The sequence below is a fragment of the Ochotona princeps genome, chromosome 17, assembly GCF_030435755.1.
Source record: "Ochotona princeps isolate mOchPri1 chromosome 17, mOchPri1.hap1, whole genome shotgun sequence".
Lineage (NCBI taxonomy): Eukaryota > Metazoa > Chordata > Mammalia > Lagomorpha > Ochotonidae > Ochotona > Ochotona princeps.
Genome location: NC_080848.1, coordinates 38,783,230 through 38,798,075, shown reverse-complemented (window position 1 = coordinate 38,798,075; position 14,846 = coordinate 38,783,230). Strand labels below are relative to the sequence as shown.

The 14,846-nt window shown below is 50.8% G+C and overlaps 1 protein-coding gene across 1 annotated transcript in view; it reads left to right on the top strand.

The window, feature by feature from the left end:
• SMG6 (SMG6 nonsense mediated mRNA decay factor) overlaps positions 1–14,846 on the top strand; it is a 241,730-nt gene that overhangs the window by 208,103 nt on the left and 18,781 nt on the right. Inside the window, exon 14 of the mRNA XM_004593965.4 lies at positions 12,910–13,086. Coding sequence (XP_004594022.2) covers positions 12,910–13,086 — 177 coding nt within the window. The remainder of the gene's footprint in view (positions 1–12,909; positions 13,087–14,846) is intronic.

The window sequence follows — 14,846 nt, the reverse complement described above, 5'->3', positions numbered from 1 at the left end:
ACCACAAAAAGTAAGCATCTGTTATGATGGAAGTTAGTGACATTTAATCACTCCACATTATATCCTTTAATTATAACATCACTTTTAAAAATATATTTTATTTATTTGAAAAAGTTACAGAGAGGGAGAGAGAGACAAAAAAGATCTACCATCTGCTAGTTCACTCCTCCAGTGGCTGCAGCTTGCGCAAGGTAAAACCAGGAGCCAAGAATTTCTTCCAGGTCTTCCATGTACGTAGCAAGGGCCCAAGCACTTAGGCCATCCTCCGCTGCCCTTCCTGGGCCATCATCAAGGAGCTGCATTCCAAGTGGAACAGTCAGGACAGGAACAGGGTGACTATGAGGGGTTGCCAGTATTGCAGGCAGTGACTTTACTCATTATGCCACAATGCTGGCCCCCATACATCACTTTGTAGCTATAAATATATAACAATAATAGATGGTCAATTTAAAACACAAACTTTGGGCGCAGCACAGTGGTCTAAAGACTTAAGTCCTCACCTTGAACGTGCCTGGATCCCATATGGGCACCGGTTCTAATCCCGGCAGCTCTGCTTCCCATCCAGCTCCCTGCTTGTGGCCTGGGAAAGCAGTCGAGGATGGCCCAAAGCCTTGGGATTCTGCACCTGAGTGGGAAACCCAGAAGAAGCTCCTGGCTCCTGGCTTTGGATCGGCGCAGCACCGGCCGTTGTGGTCACTTGCAGAGTGAGGAATCATCAGACGGAAGATCTTCCTCTGTGTCTCTCCACCTCTCTATATATCTGACTTTGCAATAAAAATAAATAAATCTTTTTAAAAAAATAAAGTAAAATACAAACTTTAAAAGAATAGGAAAAGAGCCATCAGCATTTTATAGGCAAGATTCAGTCATTTATCCAAGATTGCACAAGGAAGGAGATCACTGCCATCCGCTTGCACTAAACCTGTGCCGGTTTACTTCATCTTCTGTGGCCACTGCCCTTGTGGAGATGAGAACGGTCTCTACCTGAAGCACATGCTGTTGCTCTCATCCCTGAGGTCCTGGGACAGTTGGAGCAACACCTCAGGGCACCCCGCAGCTCCTCCTCTTACTAGCTGCACGACCTCCAGTAGGTTACTTGACCTCTGTGCCTTGGTCTCCTTACCCACCTAGTGGAGTTCCTCAGACAGTACCTGCTTCATGAGGTGGTGAGAATTACAAGAGTTGTTTTCTGTAAAGCATTGGGCACAGTGCCTGGTGTGTAATAACCACTCCATTCCTTGTACTGTTCAGGGTGACTGGAGCTTGCAGCAGTTTTTTGTTTTATTTTAAGGTGTTTTTTTTTTTAATTGGAAAGGCAGATCTACAGAGAGAAGGAGAGACAGAGACAAAGATGTGATGATTCACTCTCCAAATAGCTGCAGCAGCTGTTGGTGAGCGGATTAGGAGCCAGGAGCCTCCTCTGAGTCATCCATGGGGTATAGGGTCCCAAGGCTTTGGGCCATCCTCAACTGCTTTCCCAGGCCACAAGCAGGGAGCTGGATGGGAAGCGGAGCCAGGCCCCAAGTAGAATAAATCTTTAAAAAAAAAAAGGGAAGACGCTGTCGCTGCTGCCGGGAGGGCTACGTCGGCCACTCCGGCTCCTGACTCACCGCTGTTCGCTCTCGCCGAGGAACAAGTCGGTCAGGAAGCCGCGCCGCAGCGATGGCTTTTAAGGATGGCCCGAGGTGGCCATCCATCGCATCAGGATCACGCCACGTCAAGTCCCCGGAGAAGGTGTGTGCTGACTTGATCAGAGGAGCAAAGGAGAAGAATCTGAAAGTGAAAGGACCAGTTCGGATGCCTACCAAGACTTTGAGAATCACTACCAGAAAAACGCCCTGTGGGGAAGGGTCCAAGACCTGGGACCGCTTCCAGATGAGGATCCACAAGCGGCTCATCGACCTGCACAGTCCTTCGGAGATTGTGAAGCAGATCACCTCCATCAGCATTGAGCCGGGAATGGAGGTGGAGGTCACCATGGCAGATGCCTAGCTCCCTAAACATTTCTCATTCTTTTGTGTTGGGACCTTGGAATCTTCTTTCCTTTAATTCTTCATCAGACATAAAATAAATTGCTGTAGGCTCTCGTCACCCTACTATACTATGCTGTGTAGGACACTAGAACCTACTCCTGTCTCTCTTTTGGTACTCCTCCCTCCCCCTGCCGCCTTTTTCCCTGTAATAACCACTACTCCTCTCTGCTGCCATGAGAATACTTCTGTTTGCTTATGTGTGTGAGAGCATGCAGTGTTTGCCTTTCTGTGCCTGGCTTATTTCAGTCAGTATGAATTCCTCCAGTTCCAAATGTGTGTGGTATCACAAATGACAGGATGTGTGTGTGTGTGTGTGAGAGAGAGAGAGAGAGAGAGAGAGGGAGGGAGGGAGGGAGGGAAAGACTGAGACTGGTCTGTTGTGTGTATGTTCCACATTTTCTTCATGCTTTCATTGACAGATACATTGATTACGTATTGTCAGTGATGCAGCAGTAAGCATGACAGTGCAGGCATCTCTTTGATAATGCTGTTTTCTCCTTAATATATGCCGAGTCACAGGATATGGAAGCTTGTTTCAGCTGAGGCACGTGACAGTTTTAGGCATCTATTCTGAAGGAACCTCCATAATAGCCTTGTTTTCCATCATGACTGTGCTAATTTATCTTCCCACCAACAGCAGAGGCACCTTAGCCAGGGAAACTATTAGTGAAAGAACAAACAGGGTTTTGAGAAGACGCTGACATGAGGAACAGTTGAGGAAGTGGAACTGTCTTCCATTCAAAGGTATAACACAAGACCTCAGCTGATGTGAGGCCAGTTAGCTAGAAGCAGTTTCATGTGGCCCCAGAGAAAAAATCTAGTGGGTGACTAGACCCCTGCCTGTGACACTGCATTCTCCTGCTTGGGCAAGAGTTTGTGTCCCAGCTTCTCTGCTTCCAATCCAGCTCTGCTTTGGGCCTGGGGAAAGTAGCAGAGGATGGTCCAAGTGCTCAGGCCCCTGCCGCCAACATTGGAGACACGCAGAAAGGACCTGGTTCTTGGCCTCTGCTTGGCTCAGCGCTGGCTCTTACAGCCAGCTGGGGAGTGGACTGGTAGATGGAAGAACGCTCTGTCTGTCCCTCCTCTCTCACTGCCTCTCTGCAACTCTTTCAGATAAATCCTAGGGACTGGCACCATGGCATAATAGTTTAAGCCTCTACCTGCAATGCCAGCATCCCATATGGGTGCCGGTTGGAATCTCAACTACTCCACTTCTGATCCAGCTCCCTGGAAAGCAGTGGAGGATGGCCTGAGTCCCACGTGGAAGATCGGAAGAATCCCCAGGCTCCTTCTCCTGGCTTCTGACTAGTCCGGCTCTAGTTGTGGTGGACATCTGGGGAGTGAACCAGTGGGTGGAAGGTCTCTTTCTGCCTTTCCTTCTCTCTCTGTAAATCTGCCTTTCAGATAAGAAATAGATTAAAATAAATAGGTAAATCTTGAAGAAGAAAAAAAAAAAGGCTGAGGGGCAGGTTTGGGCTTTAAAAAGGCTAGATGTTTCCGAAACACCAGATCAGCAAAAATAAAGCAGGTTCCTGGTAGATGAGTTTTGTGCAGTGATTAGGACTGAAAGTCAACAGAGAAAAACTGTTAGTGCAGATAATGGTAAGAAAATTCACTTCTGTGTTTTTTGAATATTAAGTAGTGATTATTTTAAAACTTTCTCCAGGGTCTTGAATTGTTTTCACCTGAAGTATTCAAGAAAGGGTTGGATTCTAGAGGATGTTGCCCTGTGGCTGTAAAGTTATGAAGGTCTCTTCCAAACACAGGCCAAGGTCCTGGGTATGTAAATGATGTCGATATTGAGGGCTCCAGAGGAGTCAGGGAGGGTGATTGAAGTGCCGAGGGACCAGCCGCAGTCTTCAGCTCATGGTGGAGTCCTTTGCCATGCAGTCTGGGATTAATCTGCTCTCTCTTCTCTTGTATAACTAGGAGAGAGCTAGAAGAGTTCCTGTCCCACAGTAGGACCTTGATAAAGATTTGTGAATTGTTGGCTGGCAGCTGGACAGTAGCTGATCATCTTGAAAGACAGACTTTCTGTCACACCAAAAGACAAGGGAATGAATTGATTGCATGCAGAAATGTAAAGTCCCTGTAGGTATGGGGAGCATCCGAAGTTTACCGAGGTGTTTAACAAGAGGAGCCCCCCCAGCGCTTCCTGAAGCCAGAGTCCAGATGAGGGAGCTGACAGGCAGGACTGCAGTGGTGATGGGGTGGCAGAGGCAGGGAGGAGTGGAGCACAGTGGGGGAGGGTAGCAAAGCCCAGCCCAAGGGAGGTCTTCCTGTAGGCCTCCCCAGGAAAGAGTGGTGTGCCAGGTCTCTGCAAGGGTCCCCCCTTCTCCCACAACTTGTTCTCCTGATTCCTTATGAGAAGGGGTGCGGATTCTGCCTTTCTGAGTGCTGTGCGTAACGGGGAAGGGATATATATTTCTCTCTTAACCAGAGAAGTCTTTTTTAAAAATACTTATTGGGATTGGTACCATGCTTGAGTTAACTAAGCCTCATGTGGCACTGGCATCCATATGGGCACTGGTTTGTGCCCCACTTCCAATCCAGCTACCTGCTAATGCACCTGGGGAAGCAGCGGAGAATGGCCCAAACCCTTGCACCCGTTTGGGAGATTCAGAAGGACCCAAAAGTGCACCAGCAATGGAAGATCTTTGTGTCTCTCCACTTTCTGTAAATCTGCTTTCCAAATAAAAATAAATAAATCTTGAATATATACGTATGTATTTCGCAAGGCAGAGAGACAGAAAGTTCCCATCTGCCGCCTACCTCCCCCAAATGCCTGAGCCAGGTCAAAGCTTGGTCTCCCATGTAGGTGGTAAGGATCCGACTACTCTAACTGCTACCTGCTGCCTCCTGGAGTTTTCATTAGCATAAAGCTGGGATTCAGAACTAGGCTGGGACTTGAACCAGGCAGGAGGGAGACAAGAATCCCTAAGGGTGTCTTAACCACGAAGCCAGAAGCCTGCCTGGGGGTCTTGATGTGCCTGATGTGAATGTCTCTCTGTCTCTGTCTCTGTCTCTCTCTCATACACACACATACATGAACACACAGGATGTTTGCTTTGTTCCTCTCCTAATCACCAGGAGCAGAACAGCATCTCACACATAGTAGGCACTTAGTAAATATTTGCTCAATGGAATGTTGGCTAAATCTGTTGCATGCTGTACTCAGAAAAGGCACTCTCTCCATACACATAAAAATAAATAAATCTGGGGAAGGAGCAGCTGTCTTGGCGGCAAACAAGGTGGCTCAGGGTGTATGAGTGAGGCCTGAGGTTGAGTGCTCCCAGCCCAGAAATAGCTGGCAGTGTGGAACAGAACACACAAGGCCCTCACAGGCTGAGACAGCCTGGAGCACTTTCATCCCCCAGGGGCTGAGCTTGGAGCCTCCCCTGCTGGTTCAGTAAGTGAGAGCCCTGCTGCCTGTGTTCCAGGTCTCAGACTTTTTGAAGCCAGCCAGACCTGAAAGGCTTATGTTGGCAGTACCAATATCCACCCCAGCCCTGCCAGTGTGGGTGGTTGTTCTCAGAGCAGAGTGCAGGCAAAGCAGGCCTGGACTGCAGCCCAAGCTACTGCTGCCTATAGCTGGATCCCTGAGATGCCCTAACTGCTGAGAACACACCCTGCTGGTACAGCCACAGCCCGGAACCCGAAAATAGAGAACCACTTCTTCCCAGACGGAGAGCAGTTCGTGGTCTACCTAGGAAAGAGCTGACTCCTGACAGTATGTTCAGGATGTCCATCTGAGCTCAGGAAGTTCAGGTAGGTAGAAAATTTCCATATTGAGATTTTCTCATACTCTTGTATTGGAAAACTTAAAGCAGGAATTGCGCTCCCTGCTAATATGCCTGAGAAAGCAGCAGAGGATAGTCCAAGTGCTTGGGACCCTACATCCACATGGGAGACCTGGAAGAAGCTCCTGGCTCCTGGCTTCGAACCAACTGAGCTCCAGTTGTTGTGTCCATTTGAGGAATGAACCAGCAGATGGAAGATCTCTCTCTCTCTCTGTCACTCTACCTTTCAAATCAAATAAATCTTTATATAAATAAGGAAATGTTTTGAATATTTTTTATTTACAATTTTTAAAACATACATTTATTTGAATAGCAAAATGAGAGAGAAGGGAGACAGAAATCTGCTGGTTTGTTCCCCAAAAAGCTATAATATTAGGGCCTGGGCCAGACCAAAACCCAAAGCCAGGAGCTTCTTCCGAGTCTTCCACATGAATGCAGGGACTCAGGCACTTGGGCTGTCCTTTGCTGCTTTCCTAGCCATGTTAGCAAGGAGCTAGATGAGAAGTGGAGTAGCTTGAGAGCCCAGTGTAATGTATGAATTGGCCAGTCTTCCACCAACAAGTGCCAAAATCCTGTATGGCCACCAGTTCATGTCCTGGCTGCTCCACTTCCCATCTAGTTCCTTGCTTGTCACCTGGGAAAGCAGTAGAGGATGGCCCAAAACCTTGGGACTCCGCACTGGCATAGGAGACCCGGAAGAAGCTCCTGGCATCTGATTGGCTCAGTTCCAATCACTATGATTGTTTGGAAAATGAACCAGTAAATGCAAGATCTTTCTTTCTGTGTCTCCTTCTCTCTGTAAATCTGCCTTTCCAAAAAAATAAAATAAAATAAAATAAATAAATGAATAAATAAATAAATCTATCTTACTTTTAAAAAAGGAAAGGAAAAGAAAGGAGTAGAGCAGTTAAAAATCAGACTGGCACCTGATATGGGATGCTGGGGTCATGAGTGGCAGCTTAACCGATTATACCACTGTGGCAGCCCCCAGAAATCTTTTTTTAAAAAATAGGAAGAGGGACTGCTAGAGAGAAGCTAGGCCTTCCCTTTAACAAGTAGCCTGCAAAGCAACCTCAGTCTAGCACCTGAGCTCTGAATAAAGCATCCCAGCAGCCTTGGCAGCTGGTGAGCATTCCTGGCCTTTGCCCCAGCCCAGACTGGTGCTAGCTCTGAGCTTCCCACCTGCCCTCTGACTCGGCTTACAGACATCTGAGTTACCCCTGCCCTCCAAGCAGACAGGGACAGAAACGGGGAGCATCCGCAGGGCGCTGGTTTCTTGTTCAGTATTCGGTGTGCATCATTTCTTTTTCTTTCTTTTAAAATGTTTTTGTTTGAAAGAGCTGCAGAGAAAGAGAGAGATTGTCCATTTGCTGATTTGCTCTGCAAATGGCCTCTACTGTTGCGACTGGGCCAGGCCAAAGCCAGGTGTCAGGACCTGGTCTCTATCATGGATGGCAGGGACCCAGGGACTTGGGCCAAGTTCCACTGCTTTTCTCGGCACATTATCAGGGAGCTGAATGAGAAGTAGAGCCGCTGGGACTCAAACTGGTGTTCCTGTAGCATGCCATCACAGCAGGCAGTGGTCTAACTTGCCATGCTGGAACACTAGCTCCTGCATCTTTTTTAGTTTAAGAGTACTGGAGCTAGCACAAGTTTAAGGAGAGGTTTAACACAAGTACACAGAGTCGGGAGGTGGCCTTTTAGACCTGAGCTCAGGTCTGTGACGATGGAACATGGGCTCTTGCCCAAGCCTTAGTGCTCATCTTGTTTCTTCCCAGAATGGACCCATTTCTCCTTCTGGATCCATCTCTTCCTCACTGTGTGTCCCACAGTTGCTCTGTTCATCCCGGCACTCCAGTATGAACATAATCTTTTTGTCCGATAGTCAAGTACCTGTGCAGAAATCCCTGCGACCAGTACAAGTCTTGCCCACTAGCCTTACCCTCTTGGGAAGACACACTGCCAGTGTGTGTGCAGGGCCAGCTATTGGGCAACCGCCCATGTTGCTTCCACTCGGAGGAACACAGCCGGTAGAACCCAGCACACTTAATGTGTAGCTACTGTGGGTTGACTGATGACATTAACATGTCATCTCATAACTCATGGACCCCCTCCATGGGCACAGAAGACCAGCCGTCAGACAGGGCAGGGCCGACACTCAGGCCTGGAGCAGTGGTGACTGCCGCTTCAGAAATGGCTGGGAGACATGGACCACCGTGTGAGTTGGTCCCTTGGACACCTGCCACACCGGGTTTGAGGCCTGCCCATTTCTCCCCATGTCCTGCCTGCCTGTCTGCTCCTGCGCGGGCTCCTCTTTCCTCTCCCTTTGGCATCACAGTGCATCTGTTGCAGATCAGCCATGGATGTCCGTCTTGCCTCCCTGAACCAGTGCCCATCTGCAAAGTGACTGCGTGCTTGTGGCCCGTTTCCCTCCTGCCTGTGGAGTCCACTCCCTACCAGGAAGCCCCTGCCCTAGGAATGTGGACAAACCATTTCCTCTATCCTCCCAGCTCCAGAGGATTCCCTGTGTGGTATTTTTTAATGTCTTGTGTCTGAACTTTTCCTTGGCAGACCCCTTCTCAGGCCGACCCACCCTTGGCCACTACAGAATTGTGCTTCCCACCCTTCAGTCTCCTGTAAGGGGGAGCTGTGCGTAACTAGAGGTTCCCAGTTTGTTGGAAACACGTTAGCCTGAGTTAAATATCTTGTAGCCAGTCCTGGAGGCTTGGTTAATTAAAGACGATAATTAACCCATTGCTAATTGACCTCAGAAGCCAGCCAAACAGCTTGTATTTTACCAGCGTTGATGGTGGATTTGGAGGCTATTTTAGGGTTTCTTAATAATCTCAGCAAGACTTCACTTTCCTGTCTGCATCTTATTTGCTCTAAGGACATTCTGTAAAATTAACAAGCTATAAAGTTTGATTGAAGGTTTCAACAAATGTGACAATAATTGGCTCCGTTTAGAGAAACAAGAAAAAACAACCTGTAAACTTGAGTTTGTGGGGGAAACCCGTGTGATTTTTCTCTTTAACCAAAGGAGCAGTAGCAAGCTGGACTTTTTAGGACCAGAAAAAAAGAACTGGCTGATGTGTGACTTTAATTTCTGAGTCCCCAAACCAAAAGTTGGGGGAAAAAAAGAGATGTTGCAGTGTGAGTAGCCACTGTGGTGCTTATGCCTTCCAAAAACTGTCTTTGGAGAAAGCAGGGACCCAATTAGGAGTGGAGCAAGTCCCACATTCCCTAAAGGTTGTTTCCAAGAGGCCTGCTTCGGCTTTCCAACCAGTCCCGGCCCGATCAGGGGTTCTCCCTTCCCCACGGCTGTGTTCAGCAAAGCATGATGTCTCGCAGCTCAGACCATATCACATCGCTGTGGGGCCCAGTATACGGCTCCTTTTCTCTCCCATCCTCACCCACCTCCCGTAAGGCAGCATAGATCTCCTGGGCACAAGCCCTGGCCGAGTGGTTGTGTGAGGAGTCATGAGATTTCAGAACACATCAGCCTGCTTACCCACCCTTCCCCTCAGACACCCCAGTCCTTGCTGCCATCCTGACCTACAGGTCTCTTCCTGCCTTCCTCTGGACCTCAGCCCTCCTCCTCACCTGCGGCCCCCACTCACCTGGAGCTGGCTCACAGGCACCCTGGGGACCTGAGCCTGCTGTGCCAGGCTCCTGACTGCCTCTCCAGGTGTACTTTCAGTTTTCCTTTCTGCCTGGCTCTTTGCGTGTGTGGACCGATCCGGGTGATGGCTGGAGCCCTGAAGCTCAAGGTTTCAGTTCCCGCTGGTGAGGCAAGTTGCCTCCAGTTGGCTCGAGGGGAAAGGGATGGGGCTTTCTCTGGGTGCCTTTCTTTCCCCTCTTCCCTGACCTAAAGTCCCAGTATCCTTTTCAAGGTTGATTGAGACGATTCATGTGAGACATTGTGCCCAAGAACTGAATAATCTATGCTGTGAGTCTCCCTCCAGAAGGGGGCCTGCCACTGAGAAAGTTCCCGGCTCCCCAGGATGCTGCCTGGCCAGCGACACCTTGGCCCCACCTGTTTGAGCCTGGCGAGAAGACCTCTGCTGCCTGACTCTTCCACTGGGGAAGAGTTTACCCAGAGTGGCCATGTACATGCTACTTACATTCTTTGCTTCTCATTGATACAGGATGGAAAAATGTGCTCACAAGCAGTTACTGTGGGGATTATGTCACAGACTCCATCTGGACTCCTTCCCCTGCAACAGGGAGCCCAGCTTTAACCCTTCTCCTGCCACGGAGTCTTCCTTGGCCAAGCAGAAATAATCTTGCAGTTGGCTTTTCATAGAAACTTAGAAGGCTTTTTCCATCATGATAGCGCTTATTAACCATGTGTAAACTGCTTGCGTTGTTTGTTTGCTTGCTTGCTTTTTCTTTCCTAATTCAAATGCTGGCAGCTTTGTGAAGGAGACTCTTTCCATCAGCCCCCCAAGTACAGGGGCAGGAGAGGTTGGGGGTCTTCTCACTGGGCTTTCTCCTGCCACCTTAAGACAGAATGCTGTCACAGAGGAACCTCTGGGCCCCTGGGCATGTCCTGGACATAGTGCCTCTGTTTCCCCAAACAGTAGGTACTCCACATTTCTGCCTCCCATGATGTCCATTAGAAACCTATGGCACTGTGTTTAGCCTTGGCTGCTCTCACTGCTGGTTGGGTTGAAAGGACAGATGGTACCTCCCAAAGACTGAGTGGCTTTGCTTTCTCCAAGCAGGTAGAGTCCTTCCAGGCTGCTTAGCAACAGCTCCAAGACCTAAGTGGAGCACTGCCCTTTCGCAGACCAGTCAGGGCTATCCTTGCCAAGTCCCCGCATCAAGCAAGCCAGGTTCCTTCTAAATGGCATGAAATGAAAACCAGGGAGGAAAAGCCCCTTCTTGTTTGTGTGTGTCTGTGGTGGACAGTCCCCACTGTTCTCTAAGGATGTGCCACTGGCAGACTCAGGATGTACACATCCCTGGGTCCCGCTGTGCCCTGGAAATCCCCGCCTCCAGGAGCACCACGTCCACACACACGGCCTTTTGCCTTCTTAGCTGGCCGTCACGCTCTTCCCGAACTGGTCACCATACCATCCGGCCCGTGCCCTACCCATGCACCCCTAAGCCACCATCTCTCCACGGCAAATTCCTGTGGCACACTGAGCGGGATTGCCAGTGCTCACCAGCCAGATGAGGCCAGGGGCCGTTGCAAGCTTCTCCTCAGTCCTCACCCCCACCTACTCTCCATTCAGTGGCAGCAGCCTCACACCAGAAAGGAAAGTCCTGGACCCATTACATAATTCTCCATAGTGCAAGCAGTAGCTGGGGCATAAGGTCAGAGGTCAGAGTGGGGTCAGGTGGCTGACACACACTGTAACGACAAGGTGGTTAAAATTAGACCACAGAGAGGAAACTGGCAGTCTTGTGGAAATGCAGAAGTTTCCTCTGCAAGTGAGAGGCTGGGGATGCAGGGAGGCCACTGTGCGTGCTGGCTGCCAGGCCATTACTCATTTCAGCTCTGTTCTTTAATGCCTTGTAGCCCCTGCTTCTGTATTTCTAGCCTTCCTCATCACATGTTTGAACACACGCGATAGAACCATGGTTACCTACTCTGGGCCAAAGTGAACTTCCTTCCTCCTTCAAGAAGGTGAGCCCAGGGCCAGGTGCCCTCAGCCCTAGAGGCTTGCTCTTTCCTGGCCTCTTCTGTATAGCTCCAAGCTTTGAGGTGCTGTGCCTCAAGAGCACAGCCTAGAGTGGTAACAAGACCTTTGATGAGGGCGAGTAGGGACCAACCTTGGGCAGAGGGAAGGCAAGCTTGGTGAGAGTGGCAGAGGACGTGGGTTACTCCTGCCACATCCACTCCCTGTGCTGCCCCACCACACTTCCCTGCACCTCCCAGTCTGCACTGCTTGTCCAGTTGGTTCTCACAGCCCAGTGAAATATGAGAGTGATTGGTGTGGTTGCTGTCCAGACGAAGGAGCTGGTCCACCCACCTGTAAGACTGAGCAGAAAAAGTTTCCCCATGAATCCTTCACTGTGGATGCAGAAAGGACAGCAGGGGCACCAGTGTGGTTTGGAGTCAGTGAGAGTGAAGGGGCTGCCCCCAAGGGGCGCATGTGACCACTGCTGCGAGTTGCCCTTGGGGGAATGGCTTTGAGCTGCCTGAGTGCAGGTCAGCCAGATCCCATCTGTTGGTGAGCACCTGGCCACAGGGAGGAGCAGATCACAAGAGTCAGAGAGGGGCACAAACGGGCAAGGATGGCACTGGGAGGTATAAGCAGAGAAGGTGGGTTTGGAGATCAGTGGATATGTGTTGCTTTCCAGGAAGATCCAGGACTGGGTAACTGTGCTTCATCTCAGACAGTTGCAAGTTTGACGCTTGCTCAAGATGCTGAATCAGTGCCTCTGTCTGTGACAGCACTGGTCTTGTGTGCCAGCGTAGCCACACCGGAGCAGTACACGTGGACCCCAAAGAAGCGGAGCTCAGCCAGAAGGCCCCCACCTGCTTGGCCTGCCTCCCTGCCCCAGCAGCTTCCTGCCTGGCCCCGGTCTCCTGAGCATGAGACGCTCTCAGGTGGGGCAGGAACCTGGCAGGGGAAGCCCAGCGTAATCTGGCTGAGATGGAACAGCCTAGAAAGCCTTCCTCATTCATTCTGCACTGGGCTGAAAGTTCTCCTTTTTGGCATCTGGGGAGAAGCTTGGGCAAGAGGCACCCAAAGGCCGTGTTCTATGGGAGCCAGCGTTTCACACCCCACTGCTCTTACTGATGACAGACCAAACTCAGAAGAATTTCATTTATTTTTTCCTTGTATCAGGGCTATGGTAAAAGAGAGGCAGTCCCCAAGGGCACCTGGCGTTGGTCCCAGGGACATCTGCTGCCCAAGGGACAGCCTGAGGAGAGACTGTGTGGACATGTTTGACTGATCCACCTTGGCCCTCGCTGCAGCACACAGCGCACACCTGTGCTCCTCCACCTCCCTGGCACTGCAACTTTGACACACTCCTGTAGGCCCCTCAGCCAACAGGCTCTCTCCTCCATCTTCCCTTTCAAAAACTGCTGTTTTTCTTCTTTCCCTCTCACCCTGTAGGTTATTGCAGCCGACTGCAAAAGGGTCACAGTGCTGAAGTATTTTCTGGAAGCCCTTTGTGGACAAGAAGAGCCTCTGCTGGCATTCAAGGGTGGAAAATATGTGTCAGTGGCACCCGTCCCAGACACCATGGGAAAGGAAATGGGAAGCCAAGAGGGAAAACAACTGGAAGATGAGGTACTATGCGGGAAGAGCCCGCTGTGGCAGAGGGAAGGCTCCCCTCCCCCGCCCATGGTCTCAGCTTCTACCCCGGGTTATTTATAACCACGCCGAGCAGTGTCTGTGTTAACGTGACCAGTCAGCCTCTCGAGAGTGCGCTCTGCTGGTGCCCCTTCCTGCCAGTCCACCCCAGTGCCTTCATCTCACTCCGCTACGAGTTCCAGATGCTTCTTTTTAATGTTGCATTGGAAGAGAAGGGAGGGAAGGAAAGAAAGAGTTTAATAATGTGCAGCTCTGGAGGCTTAGGAAAGGGAGTGCAGAGAGGGGGGTGTTGGGGTTCAGGCTGAGGATCAAGTTTATAGATGTGTGGGGCTCAGGGCAGCACAGGCCTGAACTCCAGCCTCCAGCACACGTACAGGAAGAGCTGACATTGCTGGCCCCACGTGGAAAATCACCCCCTCCCCCGGCCTGCCTTCCCTCCCTTGGTCCCTCCCTCCCTCCTGCACATCCTGATGTGATTAAGGAATTCTCCTCTTGTTTGTTTGCCCTTGGTTGTTCCTGTAGCCCTTGTTTCACTCCACAGTGTGTGTGAGAGAGAGTGTTCACACGCATGCACGCATGCGCCTGTGTACTCACCCCTGCAAAATCCCACGGGCAGTTGCCATCTGCGTAGCTTTCTGAAGGTGACGTTGATGTGGGTGTGGGTGTGCATGGGCCCTGGTTTGTGTGTCAGTCTAAGTGAACATTGCCACCACTGACCTGCCGTGTGTGGTTCTGAGCAGGTGTGAATGTGATGGTGTGAGAGTGGGTGTGCATTTAGCATCGCTGCCAGCTGCCCTGCTGTGAGTATGGGTGTGGGCATGCACACACCTCACTGTTGCCAGAAAGCTCACTCTCCACCCCCATAGTGTTCAAGACAGAGGGGCCTTAGGTGGGAAGGAACACAGGACTGAGGGAAGGGACGGAAGCAGTTCTAGCCAAAGGCCAGGTCACCCATAGGCCAACCCAGTCATTTGGCCCACAGCAGTGTCAAGCGCCCGGTGGAGCAGGGCGGGGTGCAGGGATGAAATCAGCAGCAGGCCAGGGAAACCAGATGTCAGCTGGAAGCTGTCGTGTGGGATCTGAAAGCAGTGATAGAGTGGCCACCTTCAGAACAGTCTTCAGAGCAGCCGGGCTTGGACTGGCTTCATTAGAATAGCTGAAGGACCCACCCCACCCTGATGACACAGGGCTCGGCTTCCAGGACAGAGGTGGTTCCAGGGATAGAGCTGAGCCCATGATTCCAGACTCTCCCCATGAAACCTGGACAGGGAACAACGGGAAAGAATGAGCTGTCTGTGTGGGAGGAGATGGCGGGGTTGCCAAAGCCCTGGTGTGCAGACCTTGGGCACACAGCAGTTCCACTGAGTCCCGGGCATGGTGCGGGAAGCCCAGGTGGGGCCGCTCGCAGCCCTGTTATCTCACCCACGCTGCAGGGCCGAGGCAGACCATGGAGAATAGGAAGGCCAGCTTGCCAGGCCTGCTGTCATAAGAAATGTGTTCTGGCCAGTGGAGCCAGCTGCACAAAACTCAGGCAAGTGAGGCCCAGAAAGAAGGCAGCAGCATCCGAGCCAAGGAGGCCCCTCTACTCACAAGAACACACTAGCTCTCTGGTCCCGGATCCTGGCTATGCCACACACTCTTTTCTTCTGAGGCATTTTGACCAGACAAAGGTTGTGACCCACACCAGGCTGCCCACTTCTTCCTTTTCCCACGAGCCTCTTGTGTTCCTGTAGGTT